Source organism: Medicago truncatula, chromosome 3 (genome assembly GCF_003473485.1).
Source record: "Medicago truncatula cultivar Jemalong A17 chromosome 3, MtrunA17r5.0-ANR, whole genome shotgun sequence".
NCBI lineage: Eukaryota > Viridiplantae > Streptophyta > Magnoliopsida > Fabales > Fabaceae > Medicago > Medicago truncatula.
In genome coordinates, this window is record NC_053044.1 from 6,870,324 (window position 1) to 6,891,586 (window position 21,263).

General features: G+C 38.7%; 1 protein-coding gene across 1 annotated transcript; it reads left to right on the forward strand.

Annotated features, from left to right (window-relative positions):
* The first annotated feature begins 7,708 nt into the window (after positions 1-7,708).
* Positions 7,709-20,985, forward strand: LOC112420040 (uncharacterized). The gene is made up of 6 exons (XM_039831861.1): positions 7,709-8,527; positions 8,645-11,322; positions 11,624-12,493; positions 12,602-14,323; positions 14,516-15,006; positions 20,861-20,985. The coding sequence occupies exons 1-6, from the start codon at positions 7,709-7,711 to the stop codon at positions 20,983-20,985; spliced, it is 6,705 nt and encodes a 2,234-aa protein (XP_039687795.1).
* The last annotated feature ends 278 nt before the right edge of the window (positions 20,986-21,263 follow it).

The window sequence follows — 21,263 nt, forward strand, 5'->3', positions numbered from 1 at the left end:
CATCATCTCTTCCCTAGTTTTAAATTCAAACATAATTAAGATAACATATAATTATCTCACACTTTTGACAGTGCAGGGCATTCACCATCGTTCAAATAATCAACACAAAATGTTGACTCTTGGAATTGTCACTTTCAATGATAAACATGTACAATCACCAATTCCCAAGCCTTTCAACCTCTAAATTTTCTCTCAAACACTTTATCCCTCACTCTTGATTTTCACTCATACTATTTCCCCCTTTTTGTTTCTGATACTATTTCTTGCCATTTCGCAAAATTCCCAGAGTGCTAGCAGCATAAATCCTAACCAATCCTTTCAAATTTTATACTAGCTAGAGAATTTTATTTCTGTTATAGCATCCAAAGTTCAATTATGACCAACTCAATCTTTACAACACTTGAACCAAAGTAAATTGGAGATCCAATTTGTAAAGTGTTCCATATAATAAAATAATTATTGTGTGAAACAAAATAAGAAACAGCCATATGGAATTTTAAGCTTTGCAAACTTTAGTTTGGTAGTTATCATTGTATCCAAATTCCAAAATATTAAACATGTCAATGACTCCTGTAGTCTATGCCTTAACATTTAAAGTTTTCTGCACTATACAACATCAGACACACAAGAGACACAAAAGCATAATACAGAAAAGAAAAAAAATCGATGAACAAGCACCGTTGAAATCCAGGGAGAAAACAAAAAGTAGAATGTCATCATCATTTCACCAGCCTGCATACCTTCCCTACAAAAGTCAAAATGAACGAAAATTTTCATGAGTACAATTATGAGAAGTCATTGGTTGTAATATATATTGGAAAACTTTAATAACATTATGATAAATTTTGTGCAGAAATCTCTTATCATGTGATTCAAGATGCACGTGTGTTCAATGAGCTATAAGCTTTTTCATATGTCAAGAACTAAAATTTACCTCAAATATGCGAAGAATCTACGAGCTATAAGTTAATTTAAACTAGTGTTACATTTGATTCAAGATGAACACATGAGCATGCATGCTCGCGTGCACACGAGCACACACACACACACACACACTTTCATGGAAAATAAATTCCAAGGATATTAGTTATTAGTCTTCTCTTCTTCGATATCTAAGAACAATTTCTAAGTTACTTTCCTCTCATCAACCTTCATTGACCTCAGCAATATGATCATGTGGTTGACCATGTGTGAGAGTATGAGTCATGCTAAGAACCTTTTCTTTGCCAAAGTACAAATCTAGCTCCATGTGCTTTTTCCGAAGTTGCATGACAGAGTTTTAACTAAGTGCAACTGCACTTTGATTCTCACAATAAAAAGAAGGTGTAAAGAAAGGAATTTGTAACTAAGTGAGTAGAGACTGCACCAAACCAGTGTAACAGTGACGAATGGGTTTGGAACCAGTCATGTCAGCCTTCTCTATTAAATCAGCAAATTATTAAGTTTGAGTCAAGAATGTTCTCCTATCACACCTGAAGAGAGATGTGATCAGAGGGCAAGTAGGTTATAAACACTCCAGGGTGAATATATTGTTTCGATAAATCATTTTGCTTTAGATTGATAATTTTCCTTAACTTTTCTAGCATTTCAAGAAACGGACGAGCATCAATTCTCTGTTTAATTATCTTTTTGTATATAGTACAAACAATTAGTTTCGTAATGCTAGTTTGTTGTACTATGAGAAACTTACATTCAAGTCTTTTTCATTCTTAATGGAGTAAATATCCTTCATTTATACTATTAGATTTGACTAAAATACTATGATATATTTCAATCAACCAGCTCACAGAAAATCTAAGAATATCTCTTTTTCATCAAAACTATAATTTTCAAGGACTAGTAATAGTTTGTTGCGCATTCTGAATATGCATCCAAAGAAAAGCGACTTGAAACATTGACTGTTTTCACGTCTGCAGGGAAATTTGCTTCCCACTTTTCATCAAAAACATTAATTTTCAAGGACTAAGCAAATCACATGATCAACTATAAATAATACCAAAGGATTTGTTTGAATAAACTTTTTAACGAACACTTTAAAAACAGCAAAGTTTTGAAATAATTACAATGAGTTTGAATTATTCAACTTTTTTTATAACTTAGTTATTAATATGTATACACTTACAAGGCCGTCTTTTTAAAATAAGTATCAGCGAAGCTGCTATGAACTTACAAGTTAGTTAGGAGCGAATGTTTATCTCAGCTAGAATCTAGAAGTTAATTCAAACTGTACTAACATGTTTTACTTTTACATGTGAGTTTGCATACACTGTACAAACACATTTTCATGTAATATCGTCACTCCTTTCTTCATTAACATCTATTAATAATAACCTTCCTTGACCTTAAAAAAATTACTTTTTCAAACAAACCACCATTAACTTTCTATAAAAAGGACTTGAATTAATCCATGATAGTAAGTTATAACCGTAGACCAGTGGAAACAAAAACAAGGAAGACAAAAACCAAACTAATAAATGATGTGTAATGCACATTTTACCTTTTGCAAACTAATTGATGATATCAACTTTTTCTGAAGGTGAGTTTTGAAGCATAAAGTCAAGTATTCCCTCAGGTATGGATGAAGATGATTTCAACCATAGTTTAAATGCTTCTTGTAACTTGGAAGCTTCTTTTGTGACCTGGCAGGAAGTTGCGCTAAGTTGGCATCAATCAATTTCTTGGATAATTTAAATGGAATGCTTTCCATTTTTACTTTCAGTGACTTCACGTTATGTTGTAGTATGACTCGAAATTTGATGGATGAAGAATATTGTTGCTAAAAATATAAAAGATTTGTTTCAAATATAAGAAACGTATCTTCAGTGTGATATTCGTTCCAAATTTATGAGTTATATTTCTCTATAAATATAGACCTTGTATCAGAGTAAACCTTGAGATAGAGGGGGCTGAAACAAGGGTTTAGAAAGGCAACAACAAAACTAGGGTTTGTATAGAGTTTGTCTCTTTGGAACAAACACTGGGGTTTGAGGGTTGATTCACCTTGGGAAACACTATTAGGATTGAGTCTCTTGGTTACGGGAAGAGATTGGGACTTTGGGTAGAATTAGGCGGGAGACTTATTCTTGTAATCCATTGATATCTCTTTTTGTAAGGTAACTCATCATTATAGTGGAGCGGAGGGCTGCTCCCAGGTGACTGGCTCATGGTTAGTACTGAAGACAACAAAATTGTGAAATTCTGCTTCTTCTTCTATTTCCTGGCTAGTTACATAATCATCCAAATAGCCAGGTTTCTTTATTATCCTTGCAGGAGGTGTCTCATCATTATTATCTGACTCATTGTTTTCTTCATCATCATTTTCACTGCTTGAGCATTCATTACTACTATTGTCATACCCCAATTTTAGACCGTTTAAAATCTCTTGTCCGTATTTTAAATTTGGTCACATTCCCATTTATTCGTTGTCTTTTTACCATTTAAAGTTCGTGTTTCTTGTCTTTAGTCATTCAAAAAGTTTTATTTTTACGTTAAATCAACGTTCGCATTTCACAACAATTTAAAACCGTCTCACTTTCATTTTTACGACGCATAGTCTTTTTTTAATCGTAACGATCACGTCAAAAAAGAGAAGGCCTAATCGCATTTTAAAAGGCGTTTTTTTTATTAATCATTGCAAACAAAATTTCGGCAGGGAGGATACTTTGAAGTACCTCATGTCAGATTTCGAAGGGACTTTTTATTTTCTTTTTAGGCTAGTTTGTTTATTATTATTTTTTTTATTTATTTTATTTTTATTTTTTATTTTTTATTTTTTTTAGAAAAAACAAAGAAATGAAAGTCACTCACGTGACTTTCTTCCTTCTTTTTTCTTTTCTTTTTTATTTTTTTATTTTTTTATTTTATTCATTTTGTTTTTTTTTATTTATTTATTTATCTTTTTGTCAAATCTTTTTCTCCAAGTCTCAGCTGCAGGGGCATTTTTGGTCATTTGTTTGTACCAGAGCCAACCCTAGTTTGTCACTATAAAAACACTGTCAATCATTGGGAAATGGGCCAGAAATCACTGTTCACGTCAGAAAAATCAGCAGCAATTCACAAACACTCATTTTCTACTTTTCCAACCCTTTTTCAGATCAAACACTAAAAATTACAAAGAAATAACATGAACATATGAAGAAAGTTCATAGATTCAAAAATCCAGCAACACAAAACTAAAACAAAAAAAACCTCAAATCAATCCATACACACAAATCATCATCCAAACAGATATGAAACAAAGAGAAACGAACCGGAGCAGAAAACCAGAACCGAACCGGAACAAGAAAAGCTTGCGCCGAACCGGAACAAAAAAACCTGCGCCGAACCGGAAAAGGGAGGAACAACCGAACCGTAGCAAGGGAAAACAAGAGAACCGGACCGGAAAAGCTAGGAAAGGAGGAGACCGGAAAAAGAGCATGCACATTTAATTTTATCATTATTTTATTTTGTCATTGACTTAGTATGTATAAATAGGGAATTGATGTAATTTTATTTCTTGCATTTTATTTTGGCTTAAAGGCCTTAGGGTTGTATTTAGGAATTGATGTAATAATGTAGGTAACACAAGCACCGACACATGCACCGACACTACCACATTTTATTTACCGCTTTCCGTTAATTTTTTACGACGTTACGTTAGTGTTCACCGTTAGTTTAGAAAAAAATCATTTTCACAAAAAAATCAAATAAGTCAAATTCAAAAATCTTTTTTCTTAGCAACATTTTCTCTTTATTTTCTTAATCAAATTTTTAATCAATTTTAATTCAACTTCAATCATTTTCAAAATTTAAAATCAATCAACCTCACTCATTTCTTTTATCTCATGCCTTGAGGCCTCTTTCTCTTCTTAAAACCATTTTCAAAAAAATCTTAAAATCAACCTAACCCACCAAAGAAATTTTTGAGGTGAACTACATTGGTTTTGATCCCTTTCTTTAAGGGTATGTAGGCATAGGATTTTTATCCTTCCAAATCAAATAAAAATAACCAAAAAACATACTTCTTCTCCCTCCATTCTTTCACTTAAACATTAGGCAATAATTTTTCAAATAAACAAGTAGCTTAGCACAAGATAATCTAGGTAAGAGGTTCCTATGGAATACCATAGACGCTTAGGATGCTAGCACCTTCCCTTCGCGTAACCAACCCCCGAATCCAAAGTCTCGAAAGGGTTTTTACTCATTTTTTCCCTTCCCAAGAATAAAAATCGAGAGTTCAAAGATCGACGATTCAAATCAATTAATGGTTTGACATCCGAAAATCGCGAGCACAGAAATGGCGACTTCACTGGGGATTTAGATCCTACGCGGGTTAAACCCACCTTACTTTCTTTATTTTGTGCTTTATTATTTGTTTATACTTTGTAAATATTTTGCTTACATGATTACTTTATTACGTGAGTGGTGAGATAAGCTCTACACCCGAGCTTGAGGGAAACTTAAGATAGGACGGTGGTATAATCATAGTTCCATGCCAAGAGTACTCTTCGGTATTGGCACATGTGATAACCCCACTCAACGGAGGGATCTTGGAAGTATATGTTGTCAACGTGAGTACTCATGTTTGGCATGCTATTTTCAAGTAACCTTTGAAGTTGAGGACCTTTAGTCACCTTTAACCCATCTTGGCCTTTTAGGAACGTAGTGCGGTGGCTAATCGAGAGTACTCTTGAATTAGTTGATACGCGATACTACACCCAAACGAGACTTTCCGACGAATATAATTGGAATGGGAGTACTCCCGTCACCCGATAAATATTCGGAAGTGGTTAAAGACTTTGGGAACTTGGTAGAACCCTTGTTACAAGTGCAATCTAAAAACCTTAGTCCTCACCAAATGGCGTTGTTACCCTTTGACTCCAACATATGAATTTAAACTCATCATGCATACATGCATCCATCCATAAATATTTTTTTCCATTCATCATTTTTTTGAAGGACTTATAAAAGCTTTGTTGTAAACATTGTAGATATGAGGAACCTTAGGCAGTATAGTTTCAGGAAGCCAGATCTCTTGAGTTTGAGGAAGCTAGGGAAGAAAGTGGTTTGTACGGACGATTTCTACAAGCAACATGGAAATTTGATGGGTGTTGTTAAGACAGATATCGACGAAGGGCTTCTCAACGCTTTTGTTCAGTTCTATGACCCGGGCTACCATTGCTTTACTTTTCAAGATTACCAGATCCTCCCCACCTTGGAGGAGTACTCTTGTTGGATTAATCTACCAGTGTTGGACAAAGTACCTTTCAGTGGCCTCGAGGAAATTCCCAAGCACTCAACCATTGCCGCAGCCCTCTATCTCGAAACGGACGAAGTGAAAGCACATCTCATCACTAAGGGAAAACTTTTGGGTTTCTCCACCGATTTCCTTTACGAAAGGACCACATTCTTTGACAAAATGGGGGTTGCCTATGCTTTTAACTCCATCCTTGCCTTGCTTATTTATGGCCTCGTACTCTTCCCTAGCCTCGACAACTTTGTGGACATTAAGGCCATTCAAATTTTCTTGTCAAGGAACCCCGTTCCTACCTTATTAGGTGATACTTATCTCTCCATCCATAGGCGTACCCAGGCTGGTCGTGGAACTATCCTTTGTTGTGCACAATTGCTATATCGATGGATCACCTCGCACTTACCCCGAACTCCTCGCTTCACCACCAATCCAGAAAACCTTCTTTGGTCAAAAAGACTCATGTCCCTGACTCCAACCGAGGTAGTGTGGTACGATCGGGTTTATGACAAAGGAACTATTATTGACAGTTGTGGGAAATTTGCCAATGTACCACTTCTTGGTATAGAAGGAGGAATTAGCTACAATCCTACGCTTGCCAGACGTCAGTTCGGATATCCCATGGAAGGGAAGCCGCTCAGCATCTATCTAGAGAATGTGTATTACCTCAACATAGATGACAGTAAAGGCATGAAAGAGCAGGTTGTGCGAGCTTGGCACACCATTCGTAGAAGAGACAAGAGCCAGTTAGGAAGGAAGACAGGAGCCGTTCATGAATCATATACTCAGTGGGTGATAGATAGAGCTGTTCAAATTGGGATGCCTTACAAGATATCAAGATTTGTATCTGCAATCACTCCAGCACCACCCCTACCTATGACCTTTGACACCGAGAAGGAATACCAAGAGCGTTTAGTTGAGGCGGAACGTGAAATACATAAGTGGAAAGGGGAGTATCAGAAAAAGGATCAGGAGTATGAGGCTGTGATGGCCCTACTAGAGCAAGAAGCCTATGATAGCCACAAGAAAGATGTGATAATCGCCCAGCTGAAAAAGAGTATCAGAGAGAAAGATGCCGCGCTTGATCAAATTCCCGGGCGGAAGAAGAAGCGCATGGATCTCTTTGATGGGCCGCATTCTGATTTTGAGGAGTAGCTCGGTTCAGAGGCTTGAGAGTCTTTCAGTTTGTTTTTGATGTTTTTGTGTAGTTACGGAGTCTATCCCTTGGCTTTGTTGTTAGAAAGGGAATTATCTCGTTTTATTTTGAAAGTCTATCCCTTGGCTTTGTTGTTAGAAAGGGAATTATCTTGTTTTACTTTGAAAGTTTATCCCTTGGCTTTGTTGTTAGAAAGGGAATTATCTTGTAATCAACTTTGTTTTTAATGTTTTGTTTAGGTTGATATGTTTACAAAATTGCTTTTATAGGTCCTTTGATAAAATATAAAAAAATCTGCACATTTTTTTTGCATATAGCATATCATGCATCATACTGCATTCATAAAAGGCGTCAAAACCAAGTCTCATACTCTCCTCATTTCTGCCTCAGAGAGAAGCAAAGTGGCCCGGCGTATTCAGTACAAGCCCGCTCGCATTCACAACACTCGAGCCCATATCAAGAAGAGGATGTTAGCGGCAGAACAGGAAAACGCTCAGCTTAGAGAGGAGCTGGTTAACCTCAAGGGAGAGATGGAAAGAATGTCAATTATAATGGAAACTTTGATGGCTGAAAGAGAGCAAGCAGCAATCTCCGACTCAGCTCCTGTTGTGGTTGTCACAGCTGCACCTGATGGTCTCCCGCGACCAACTCCTACTACTGCTACAGCTATCGGCCTCACCCAGCCTTTGATGACTGATTTTTCTTCTGGTAATATGGCAACTATGGGTAACTCAGGCTTCCGTCCTATTGGCCCCCATGGTCAATTTTCCACTCCTCAGTATTCCATGCCTCTAGGGTACCCATGGGGCATGCCACTTACAGCCAGTGGGGGTTTTCGTCCAAGTGCTACTGAAATGCCTTTCGCTCATGGTCAACAGACTTCACCACCTTTTCAGACGGACCAGCTATTTCCTCATGCTGCTATGACTCAAGCAGGACCCAGTGTGCATGTTGAGCCACAACAGGAAGAACAGGTCTATCATTCTGACAGTGTAATGGGGGACGACAAGGCAGTTAACTGGGAAGAGAGATTCGGTGCTTTGGAAAAAGAGATGAGTAACATGCGCGGTAAAGAGGCTGTTGTTCAGAGTATATACGATCTTTGCTTGGTACCAGATGTGGATATACCCCCCAAATTCAAGGTGCCGGTGTTTGAGAAGTATCAAGGGGACTCGTGTCTACAAAATCATCTAACTATGTATATTACGAAGATGATAGCTTACAAAAACAATGTACCGTTGCTCATTCACTGCTTCTAGGACAGTTTGACCGGTCCTGCACACACTTGGTTTATGGGTTTGAAGGGCATTACTACGTTCGAACAGTTGGCTGACGCTTTCATGCAACAATACAAATACAAAACATATCTGGCGCCTAGTCGCAAAGAGTTGCAATCCTTGACCCAGAAGGATAAAGAGTCATTCAAAGAGTATGCACAACGCTTCATCCAAAAGGCCTCCCAGATTCGTCCGCCCTTGGACGAGAGAGAATTATCCGAGATGTTCTATGAGACTTTGAGCCCTTGTTATTCAGAAAAAATGATTGTCTGTGCATCACAGAAGTTCACTGATCTGGTAGAGACAGGGATACGTATCGAGGAGTGGACTCGTAAGGGAGTTGGTGCTTCAGGAAGTTCTGCAGGAAGTTCATCTAGTGGTAACAAGAAGTTTGGTAATGGTTACCCAAAGAGGAATGCTCAAGAAGTCGGCATGGTGGCCCATGGCGGTTCTCAACCAGTGTACCCAAACCAGTCTTATGTTGCCAACATCACCCCACAAATGACCGCTCCTCAGAACCCAAACTATCAACCACCAAGACCTCAAGGGCCTTCATTATATTATCCCCCACTATATCAACAACCATATAACCCACAACAACTCTCTCAACCACCCTACTATCCTCAACAACCCTACTACCCTCAACAACCATACCAACAAAGGCCACACTACCCACCACAACAACAACCCCGTCCTCAAGCTCCCTACAACCAGCAAAATCAAAAACAACAATTTGACCCCATACCAATGACTTATGGAGCATTATTGCCTTCCTTGCTCGCGCAAAACCGAGTTCACACATTACCACCTCCTCGCATTCCAGATCCTCTCCCACGCTGGTACCGCCCTGAACTTCATTGTGTTTTTCATCAAGGGGCAGCGGGTCACGATGTGGAACGCTGTTATGCCCTCAAGAAAGAGGTCCAAAAATTGCTCGATAGCAAAGAGTTGACTTTCGCCGACCCTGATCATGTTGCCCAGAACAATCCTCTGCCGCCTCATGGGCCTGCTGTTAATATGATTCAGGACTGTCAAGAAGATGCTTGCATTATCTACGCACGCGACATCAAGACCCCTTTGGTACCGATACATGTGAAAATGTGCGAGATGGCTCTCTTCAGTCACGATCATGAAGCTTGTCATGTATGTTCGGTGAATCCTCGTGGGTGCATGCAAGTCCAAGAGGATGTGCAAGGGCTCCTAGATAAAAAGGAACTTGTGGTTACAAAGGAAATCAAGAGCAAAAGTGTTTGTGTTGTCACCCCAGTATTCAGAGATAGGAGGCCACTTGTGATAAACCCTAACAGTGCAAAACCCGCTGTCACTCCTTTGGTAATCTGTGTGCCTAAGCCTGCACCTCCTTCCTCTCAGAAAGCCGTGCCTTACAAGTACGAGGGCACAATTTTAGAACCTGGAAATGAAACGACATCATCCTCTGTTGTGGACAACATTGCCGATAGTAGTCGGATTTTAAGAAGCGGCCGCGTTCTTCCTGCTGTGGTTCAGAAGAGCACTGGTGTTTCGGTTGAGGAAACAGTAAAGGAGCGGAACACAGGTAAAGGTAGAGTTAGAGAGCATCCCAAAGAGGTCGACTATGAGGATGCTGATGAAATCCTAAAGCTGATCAAGAGAAGTGAATACAGGGTTGTGGACCAATTGTTACAAACCCCTGCGAAGATTTCCATTTTGTCTCTGTTATCAAGCTCTGGTGCTCATCGAGATGCCCTGAAGAAAGTTCTCGACCAAGCTTTTGTGGATTATGATGTGACATTGGGCCAGTTTGAAAGTATTGTGGGAAATGTGACTGCATGTAACAGCCTGAGTTTCAGTGATGAAGACCTCCCGGCGGAGGGGAAAAAGCACAATCAAGCTTTACTCATTTCCGTACTTTGCAGAACAGACTCCCTATCCAATGTTCTGATTGACACCGGCTCTGCTCTTAATGTGATGCCCAAATCAACCTTGGATCAACTGACGTATTCCGAGGCTCTCTTGAGGCCAAGTAAGGTGACGGTGAGGGCATTTGACGGGACCAGAAGAGCAGTATATGGTGAGATAGATTTGCCCATCTCAGTCGGCCCCCATGAGTTTCAGGTTACTTTTCAGGTCATGGAAATCCAGGCATCTTTCAGCTGTTTACTTGGCAGACCATGGATTCATGACGCTGGGGCAGTAACATCCACTCTCCACCAGAAGCTGAAGTTTGTAAGTCATGGAAAGCTCATTACTGTGAGTGGCGAGTCAGCCTTTTTGATCAGCAATTTGTCCGCTTTCTCTGTCATTGGTGGTAGTAGTTCAGATGGGTCGTCATTCCAAGGGTTCTCTGCTGAAGGAAGCGTAAGTAAGATTGGGACTTGTATGGCTTCGTTGAAGGACGCACAGAGGGTAATCCAGGAGGGCAAAACCGAAGGATGTGGTCAGCTAGTGGAGTTACCGGAAAACAAGCGCAAGGAAGGGATTGGTTTTCTTAACAGTAGGTCTGGGATGTTTGACCCTACCGAAGGCTCTTTTCGCAGTGCCGGATTCATCCATGATTCGCCAGGGATCAATGCACTTACTGATGATACACCGGAAGGAGTGGCACCTGTTTTTGTGACACCAGGAGGAACTTGCTGCAACTGGATTGCCGTAGACATTCCTTCTGTGATACCCCTTTCTAAGTAATATGTTTGTCTTGTCTTTTGTTTTTTACTTTTAAAGAAAACTCCTTTCGTTTTTGCCCAAGACGAAAGTGAAATCATGTAGGGCTTTGTCTTTGCTTACAGTATTTTTTATTATGAATGAAAATCGCCGTTTCTGTCACGGCATTTATTTATTTTTTTTTTATATATATATTCTGTGCATTTTCTGAAAAAAATGGTAATAGAAAAATCCGAAAAAATCATTCTCTTTTTTCTTTTAAAATTTTCAAAATCAAAGGTCTGCATTTACTCATTAAAATCAATCATGAATCATGTGCAGACTGAACATAAGCGAGCCCGTTGAACACAGTAACCCCATGCTTCCTCCCAACTTTGAAGTCCCGGTTTACGAGGCTATGATAGAGGAGGATGAGGAGATTCCTGATGAGATTAAATGGATGTTGGAACAAGAAAGAAAGACAATTCAGCCTCATCAGGAAGAGATAGAAATCATCAATCTGGGTACTGAGGAAGACAAGAAAGAAATTAAGATCGGGGCATTGTTGGAGACATCTGTTAAGGAAAGAGTAATTGAGCTTCTCAGAGAATATGCTGATATATTTGCATGGTCATACAAGGACATGCCGGGTCTAGACCCTGATGTCGTGGAACACAGATTGCCTTTGAAGCCTGAATGTCCTCCGGTAAAGCAGAAATTGAGAAGATCTAATCCCGAGATGGCCCTCAAGATCAAAGAGGAAGTACGCAAGCAGATTGATGCAGGTTTCCTGGTCACGTCAGAGTATCCTCAGTGGTTAGCCAACATAGTGCTCGTTCCAAAGAAAGATGGCAAAGTTAGAATGTGTGTCGATTACCGGGATTTGAACAAGGCTAGTCCGAAGGATAATTTCCCTTTACCTCACATTGATGTATTGGTTGATAACACTGCTAAATGCAAGGTATTCTCCTTCATGGACGGTTTTTCCGGGTATAATCAGATAAAGATGGCTCCAGAAGATAGAGAAAAGACGTCCTTCATCACGCCTTGGGGTGCTTTTTGTTATTTGGTGATGCCATTTGGGTTGATAAACGCTGGTGCCACTTACCAGAGAGGCATGACCAAAATATTCCATGACATGATTCACAAAGAAATTGAAGTCTACGTAGATGATATGATTGTCAAGTCTGGCACAGAAGAAGAACATGTTGAGTATTTGTTGAAGATGTTTCAGCGGTTGAGAAAGTACAAACTCCGGTTGAATCCTAACAAATGTACCTTCAGTGTCAGATCTGGTAAACTCCTAGGCTTTATCGTCAGTCAAAAGGGTATTGAAGTTGATCCCGACAAGGTCAGAGCCATCAGAGAAATGCCTGCTCCAAAGACAGAGAAACAAGTCAGAGGTTTTCTTGGTAGACTGAATTATATCTCCAGATTTATCTCTCACATGACTGCCACATGTGGACCAATTTTCAAGTTACTCCGCAAGGATCAAGGGGTGAAGTGGAATGATGATTGTCAGAAAGCTTTTGACCGAATCAAAGAATATCTGTTAGAACCTCCGATTCTTGTTCCTCCAGTTGACGGAAGACCTTTGATCATGTATCTAACAGTACTGGAAGATTCCATGGGCTGTGTGTTAGGTCAACAAGATGAAACCGGAAAGAAAGAGCATGCTATCTACTATTTGAGTAAGAAGTTCACTGATTGTGAGTCTCGATATTCTGTACTTGAGAAAACTTGTTGTGCTTTGGCCTGGGCCGCCAAGCGTCTCCGTCATTATATGATTAATCATACAACTTGGTTGATATCCAAGATGGATCCAATCAAGTACATATTTGAGAAGCCAGCTTTAACTGGAAGGATCGCTCGCTGGCAAATGTTATTGTCCGAGTATGATATCATGTATCGCACCCAGAAAGCAATCAAAGGCAGCATCTTGGCAGACCATTTGGCCCATCAACCGGTTGAAGACTACCAACCAATCAAGTTTGACTTCCCAGATGAAGAGGTCATGTATCTAAAAGCGAAAGATTGTGATGAACCAGTGTTCGGTGAAGGTCCTGATCCTGAATCCGAATGGGGTTTGATATTTGATGGAGCCGTTAATGTCTATGGTAGTGGAATTGGTGCAGTTCTCATTACCCCTAAGGGTACTCACATCCCTCTTACTGCAAGGATTCGATTTGATTGTACAAATAACATTGCAGAATACGAAGCTTGCATCATGGGTATCGAAGAAGCCATCGACTTGAGGATCAAGAAAATTGTCATCTATGGAGATTCAGCTCTCGTGATTAACCAGATCAAAGGAGAATGGGAAACTCGCCATCCTGGTTTGATTCCCTACAGAGATTATGCAAGACGATTGCTGACTTTCTTCAACAAAGTAGAGTTACACCATGTGCCCCGTGATGAGAATCAAATGGCGGATGCTTTAGCTACTCTATCCTCAATGATCAAAGTGAATGGTCACAATACTGTGCCGGTAATCAATGTTCAATTCCTCGATCGGCCTGCTTATGTGTTTGCAGCTGAAGCAGTTGAGGATGACAAACCATGGTATCATGATATCCAAGTCTTCCTTCAGACTCAAAAATACCCGCCTGGGATATCCAACAAAGACAAGAAGACCTTGAGAAAGTTGTCAAGCCGTTTCTTCCTCAACGGAGATGTTTTGTATAAGAGAAACTTTGATGGGGTCCTACTCAGATGTGTGAATGAGCATGAAGCAGAAGAGTTGATGCATGAGATACATGAAGGCTCTTTCGGAACTCACTCATGTGGGCACGCCATGGCAAAGAAGATATTGAGGGCTGGGTATTACTGGATAACAATGCATGCGGATTGCTACAACCATGCCAAGAGATGTCACAAATGTCAGATCTATGCTGACAAGATTCATATACCACCATCTATGCTCAATGTCGTCTCTTCCCCGTGGCCTTTCTCTATGTGGGGCATTGACATGATTGGTCGGATTGAACCAAAAGCCTCCAATGGGCATCGCTTCATACTAGTGGCCATCGATTATTTCACCAAGTGGGTTGAAGCAGCATCTTATGCCAATGTGACCAAGCAGGTAGTGGTCAAATTTATCAAGAACAACATCATCAGCCGCTACGGTGTTCCCAACAGAATCATCACAGACAATGGCACAAATTTGAATAACAATATGATGAAAGAGTTGTGCGATGACTTCAAGATTCAACATCACAATTCTTCTCCCTACAGGCCACAGATGAATGGGGCAGTTGAAGCTGCAAACAAGAACATCAAGAAGATCATACAGAAGATGGTAGTTACTTACAAGGACTGGCATGAAATGTTACCTTATGCTTTGTATGGATATCGTACCTCAGTGCGAACCTCAACAGGGGCAACCCCTTTCTCTTTGGTATATGGTATGGAGGCTGTACTACCAGTAGAAGTGGAGATTCCTTCTTTAAGAGTCTTGATGGAAGCTGAATTGTCTGAAGCAGAATGGTGCCAGAGTAGGTACGACCAGTTGAATTTGATTGAGGAGAAACGCATGGCCGCTTTGTGTCATGGACAGCTATATCAGTCAAGGATGAAACAAGCTTTCGATAAAAGAGTCCATCCTCGTGAATTCAAGGAAGGAGATCTTGTGGTCAAATGTATCAAATCCTTCCAACCCGATCCTAGGGGCAAATGGACGCCAAACTATGAAGGTCCCTACGTGGTGAAGAGGGCTTTCTCTGGTGGTGCTTTAATTCTTACAAATATGGATGGAGAGGAGTTACCTCGTCCTGTGAATTCTGATGCAGTCAAGAAATACTTTGTCTAAATATATATAAAGGAACAGCTCGGTAGGTCGAAAACCCGAAAGGGCGGCTTAAACCAAAAATGAGCGTCTTGGTGGATCGAAAACCCGAAAGGGCGATCCAGGCAAAAATTAGAGACAAAAAAAAAAATAAAAAAAAAAAAAAAAAAAATCCTGATAGATCGAAAACCCGCAAGGGTGACCTATGCAAAAACTAAGGATCAAGACAAGTAACTGCATCAGATGAAGCATCACCCGCCCGAGACACCCTGGTTGTCATAAGTTCTCTAATATCGAAGCATCCAAGCCGTGGAATTCAAAGTCGTTAAGAAGCATAGCGGTTATTGTGTTCAATGTACCTATCTCATATAATTACCATATTCCAATTTTTGTAATCTGTGGTGCCATGCCTTTGGCCGGTTACCATTTCTATTAAATCAATTTGAGCTTGTGCCTCTTTGTTGGAATTCTTGTTTATTCTATGTGCAAAAAAAATCTTTCTTCCATTTTTAGTACTAATACTTGAAGCAAAAACTTGAAAATCTTTCTAAAATTTTTTATGTGTTAAAAAAAAAAAGAGACAAAAAAAAGACAAACATATTATCTTAAAAAAAACATGTATCATATAAGTATGTGTCAACAGTCGGTTCGAAACGAGCAGGTTCAATAAAGAAGAAATAGTCATTGCAAAAAAAAAAAAAAAAAAAAAAAAAAGAGCGCCCTAGTGGATCGAAAATCCGAAAGGATGATCCAGGCAAAAGTTAGGGATTTCAAAAAAAATATATATACAAAAAGGCAATGACTATTCAAGCATGGAAATACGGTGTTGCATTGGTGAAATGGCGACTTCTACCCCGGTCTGTGAGAGCTGTACCCCAACGATGGTTGATTCATTCCCCGTGACTTTGTCCCCAATGAAGGTTTCGAGTGTTCGTCCAGTGATGCCGGGCCATTCTCCTTGTAGACCTGCCCAGTCCTGCCTCAACAATCTTACCATTATGTCGTCATATGAGTCTCATACATACTCATTCATTCATGCATACATAGCACGCATATAAGTATCATTCATACATAGTTGCATTTTTACCCTATGACTTATTGCAATATCCTTAGATATCACCCCCAGCATGTCTAACTCCAAAATGTCATCAAATCAAACATGTGGCAGGTCTCACCGGTAATCAGTCTATACAATTTCCCTTGGTCTTCAGACAAGTTCCTTGTTCCCCTCAACTTTATCTTTATCAAGTCACTCCCTTGATACCAAACTTTACAATGTCTTCACTTTTACCGTGTGTTTGCTATCCCACAATGTTAGCAAATCCTATCGGTCCATCATGTCTTTACTTTCGCCACTCGTCGGCAATCAATCATGTTTTTACTTTCGTCACTCGTCGGCAATTAATCATGTCTTTACATTCGCCACTCGTCGGCAATCAATCATGTTTTTACTTTCGCCACTTGTCGGCTAAATCATGTCTTTACTTTCGGCCGATCATGTTTTTACTTTCGCCACTTGTCGGCTAAATCATGTCTTTACTTTCGCCACTCGTCGGCCAATCATGTCTTTACTTTCGTCACTCGTCGGCAATCAATCATGTCTTTACATTCGCCACTCGTCGGCAATCAACCATGTTTTTACTTTCGCCACTCGTCGGCCAATCATGTCTTTACTTTCGCCTTGAAACAATGTCATTTATACTTACCCATCATTTCTTTCCCCAGTGATCCCTATCCATTTGTCTCCCAGTCAGTCTCTGCATCATCTTTTACCTTCATACTTACATCATATTTAGTCGTATTGTCACATTCATCAGCATCACACTTCTGACGTTTCAAATGGTCCAAAATTGGCGTTTTTATATATTTAAGTCTCTCCGACCCTTTGGTTTAAAAAGTTCTCTTTTAAAACCTTTGTGATGAAGAAACTTAAATAGGGGCATCTGTCATACCCCAATTTTGGACCGTTTAAAATCTCTTGTCCGTATTTTAAATTTGGTCACGTTCCCATTTATTCGTTGTCTTTTTACCATTTAAAGTTCGTGTTTCTTGTCTTTAGTCATTCAAAAAGTTTTATTTTTACGTTAAATCAACGTTCGCATTTCACAACAATTTAAAACCGTCTCACTTTCATTTTTACGACGCATAGTCTTTTTTTAATCGTAACGATCACGTCAAAAAAGAGAAGGCCTAATCGCATTTTAAAAGGCGTTTTTTTTATTAATCATTGCAAACAAAATTTCGGCAGGGAGGATACTTTGAAGTACCTCATGTCAGATTTCGAAGGGACTTTTTATTTTCTTTTTTAGGCTAGTTTGTTTATTATTATTATTTTTTTTATTTATTTTATTTTTTATTTTTTATTTTTTATTTTTTTTTAGAAAAAACAAAGAAATGAAAGTCACTCACGTGACTTTCTTCCTTCTTTTTTCTTTTCTTTTTTATTTTTTTATTTTTTTATTTTATTCATTTTGTTTTTTTTTATTTATTTATTTATCTTTTTGTCAAATCTTTTTCTCCAAGTCTCAGCTGCAGGGGCATTTTTGGTCATTTGTTTGTACCAGAGCCAACCCTAGTTTGTCACTATAAAAACACTGTCAATCATTGGGAAATGGGCCAGAAATCACTGTTCACGTCAGAAAAATCAGCAGCAATTCACAAACACTCATTTTCTACTTTTCCAACCCTTTTTCAGATCAAACACTAAAAATTACAAAGAAATAACATGAACATATGAAGAAAGTTCATAGATTCAAAAATCCAGCAACACAAAACTAAAACAAAAAAAACCTCAAATCAATCCATACACACAAATCATCATCCAAACAGATATGAAACAAAGAGAAACGAACCGGAGCAGAAAACCAGAACCGAACCGGAACAAGAAAAGCTTGCGCCGAACCGGAACAAAAAAACCTGCGCCGAACCGGAAAAGGGAGGAACAACCGAACCGTAGCAAGGGAAAACAAGAGAACCGGACCGGAAAAGCTAGGAAAGGAGGAGACCGGAAAAAGAGCATGCACATTTAATTTTATCATTATTTTATTTTGTCATTGACTTAGTATGTATAAATAGGGAATTGATGTAATTTTATTTCTTGCATTTTATTTTGGCTTAAAGGCCTTAGGGTTGTATTTAGGAATTGATGTAATAATGTAGGTAACACAAGCACCGACACATGCACCGACACTACCACATTTTATTTACCGCTTTCCGTTAATTTTTTACGACGTTACGTTAGTGTTCACCGTTAGTTTAGAAAAAAATCATTTTCACAAAAAAATCAAATAAGTCAAATTCAAAAATCTTTTTTCTTAGCAACATTTTCTCTTTATTTTCTTAATCAAATTTTTAATCAATTTTAATTCAACTTCAATCATTTTCAAAATTTAAAATCAATCAACCTCACTCATTTCTTTTATCTCATGCCTTGAGGCCTCTTTCTCTTCTTAAAACCATTTTCAAAAAAATCTTAAAATCAACCTAACCCACCAAAGAAATTTTTGAGGTGAACTACATTGGTTTTGATCCCTTTCTTTAAGGGTATGTAGGCATAGGATTTTTATCCTTCCAAATCAAATAAAAATAACCAAAAAACATACTTCTTCTCCCTCCATTCTTTCACTTAAACATTAGGCAATAATTTTTCAAATAAACAAGTAGCTTAGCACAAGATAATCTAGGTAAGAGGTTCCTATGGAATACCATAGACGCTTAGGATGCTAGCACCTTCCCTTCGCGTAACCAACCCCCGAATCCAAAGTCTCGAAAGGGTTTTTACTCATTTTTTCCCTTCCCAAGAATAAAAATCGAGAGTTCAAAGATCGACGATTCAAATCAATTAATGGTTTGACATCCGAAAATCGCGAGCACAACTATCTTCAACATTTTCTTCATTATTACCTTCAGCATTTTCTATATTGTTTCCACCACTATCACTATCACCTTCAATTTCTATCACTTCTGTATTGGATTTTTCATTCCATTTTCAACCTTTAGATTCTTCAAACACTACATCTCTTCTAACAATTATCTTTTCTTCAACTGGATCATAAAGCTTATAAGCTTTAGATTCCTCACTCATCCCTAAATAAACACTTTATGCTCTTGTGATCCAGCTTTTTTCTATGAACATCTGGAATGTGCACATAAAATATGCATCCAAACACTCTAAAGTGTTTTACTGAGGGCTTCTTATCACTCCATTCTTCTTCAGGAGTGATATCCTTAACTGACAAAGTAAGACTTTTGTTTAACACATAGGTGGCCCATTTAACTGCTTCAGGCCACAATAACTTGGGTACATCTCTCCCAGCAAGCAAGCACCTTACCATGTTCATAATTGTTCTATTCTTTCTTTGAGACACACCATTTTCCTTAGGTGTGTAGGCAGTTGTCAATTGCCTTTTGATCCCTTCAACACTGCAGAATTCATTAAATGAATTAGATGTAAATTCTCCTCCCCTGTACGTTCTCAAGCACATAATTTTATCCTGACTCTCTTTCTACTGCAACTTTGAATTTTTTGAATACTTCAAAAACACTTGCCTTGTCCTTCAAGAAATATACCCAGGTTTTCCTGCTAAAATCATAAGTGAAGGTGATGAAATACCTATTTTGTTGGATATTTGTATTGGCTGCATTATTGCTAAAACAAATATCCATGTTTGTGATGTTGGATACTATGTTCCAACATGTTTTGGATGATGTCTCAACATGTCCGTTTTTCAGTTGTGTTACTTTTTTTCATGGTTTGAATTGAAGAAATGTATGTGTGGTATCTCTCTACCTTGTCTGTATGGCCTCAATTTGTTTTATCAACAAATAAATTCAAAGGGGGAGATTGTTGGCTATTTGAGTATTGGCTTCATTGTTGCTAAAACAAATACTCATGTTTGTGATGTTGGATACGAGTTGCCAACATGTTTTAGGCATTTCTGTAAGATGTTGGATACGATGTTCCAACATCCTGACACGGTTCAGTGTGTCTGGTTTCATACCTATTTGTACGCACGTCTTTTCTTATTAAGGAAACCTCGTTTTCATATCTTGGTGGCCAAGCAACGCGCATATCTATAAAGAATCAATTGTTTTATTATTCCTAAAAGATTGGTAATATTTTAGGAATTATTTGGATATGTTTGGAAATTCCTAGAGATGTTCCTACTTTTTAGGACTTTCCTTTTTGGTACTGATTCATGTTTGTAGATCAGTTGAACGATCTGCAATTTATTCTGAAGCCCAACAAGACTATTTGATCCGTATTGCTTCAATATATAAACAAGACTTCAAGACCTAATTTGTCACCGAAGCCGTCAAACTAAAAAGGTTTAGTTTTTAGGGTTTTGAGTCTTTGTGTGTTCTACTCTTGTATCGTGTTGATGCAAGTTTAGTCCTGTTTTATTGTGAGCCTTTCTTGTATCATCTTGATACATGCTAAGGATTGTTTGTTGAGTTGTAAACTCGTGTACACTACACCAAAGCTGTGAAGCACGATGTTAGGTAGTTTGTTTGAAGGTAACTTCACCGTTTGTTTGTGTTTAGGTCTGATAGGTTACATGGGCTGTGACTGACCATACACTACAACAAAAATGCATATTTGCCAGGGATTTTGACAGGGCCGTAAAACCCCTGACAAATTTATCAGGGAAAATGCCAAGAAAATCCCTCACAGATGAAATTTAAGAAATATGGGGACCACTTACAATAAGACAGGGGCTTGCCCCTCGCAAAAAGTCACAACCCGTGTCTTTTTTTTAGCGCCAATTTGAAATTGAATGAATATGCTACTGCAGGCTTTTTCAGAAAATATCCGAGGGGTTATGTGAGGGATAGGCCCTGGGAAATGGTAGATTCCTGCCAAAAGCAAAGTATCCTGCAAAAGTTACCCCTTGAGGTGACAAAGCGCTGCACACTTTAGCTGGAACCTACCTTCTTTTTCTCAAGCAAGCTGGCACCTACCTATAGCTATCACTTGTCTTTTTTTCCCATATATATTTCCAAGCCCTTACACCGTATGCTATTTCTTTCTTTCAATTTCTTTGAGACTTAGAAACTTCTTTTATAACATACACTATTTCTTTCGATTTCTTTCTTCTCAATTTCTTCCAAGCCCTCGGAAATGGTAATATGCTATCACTTCTTGTTTCTCCTCAATTTCTTTCATACACTATTTTTCTTGAACATTAACAAACTTCT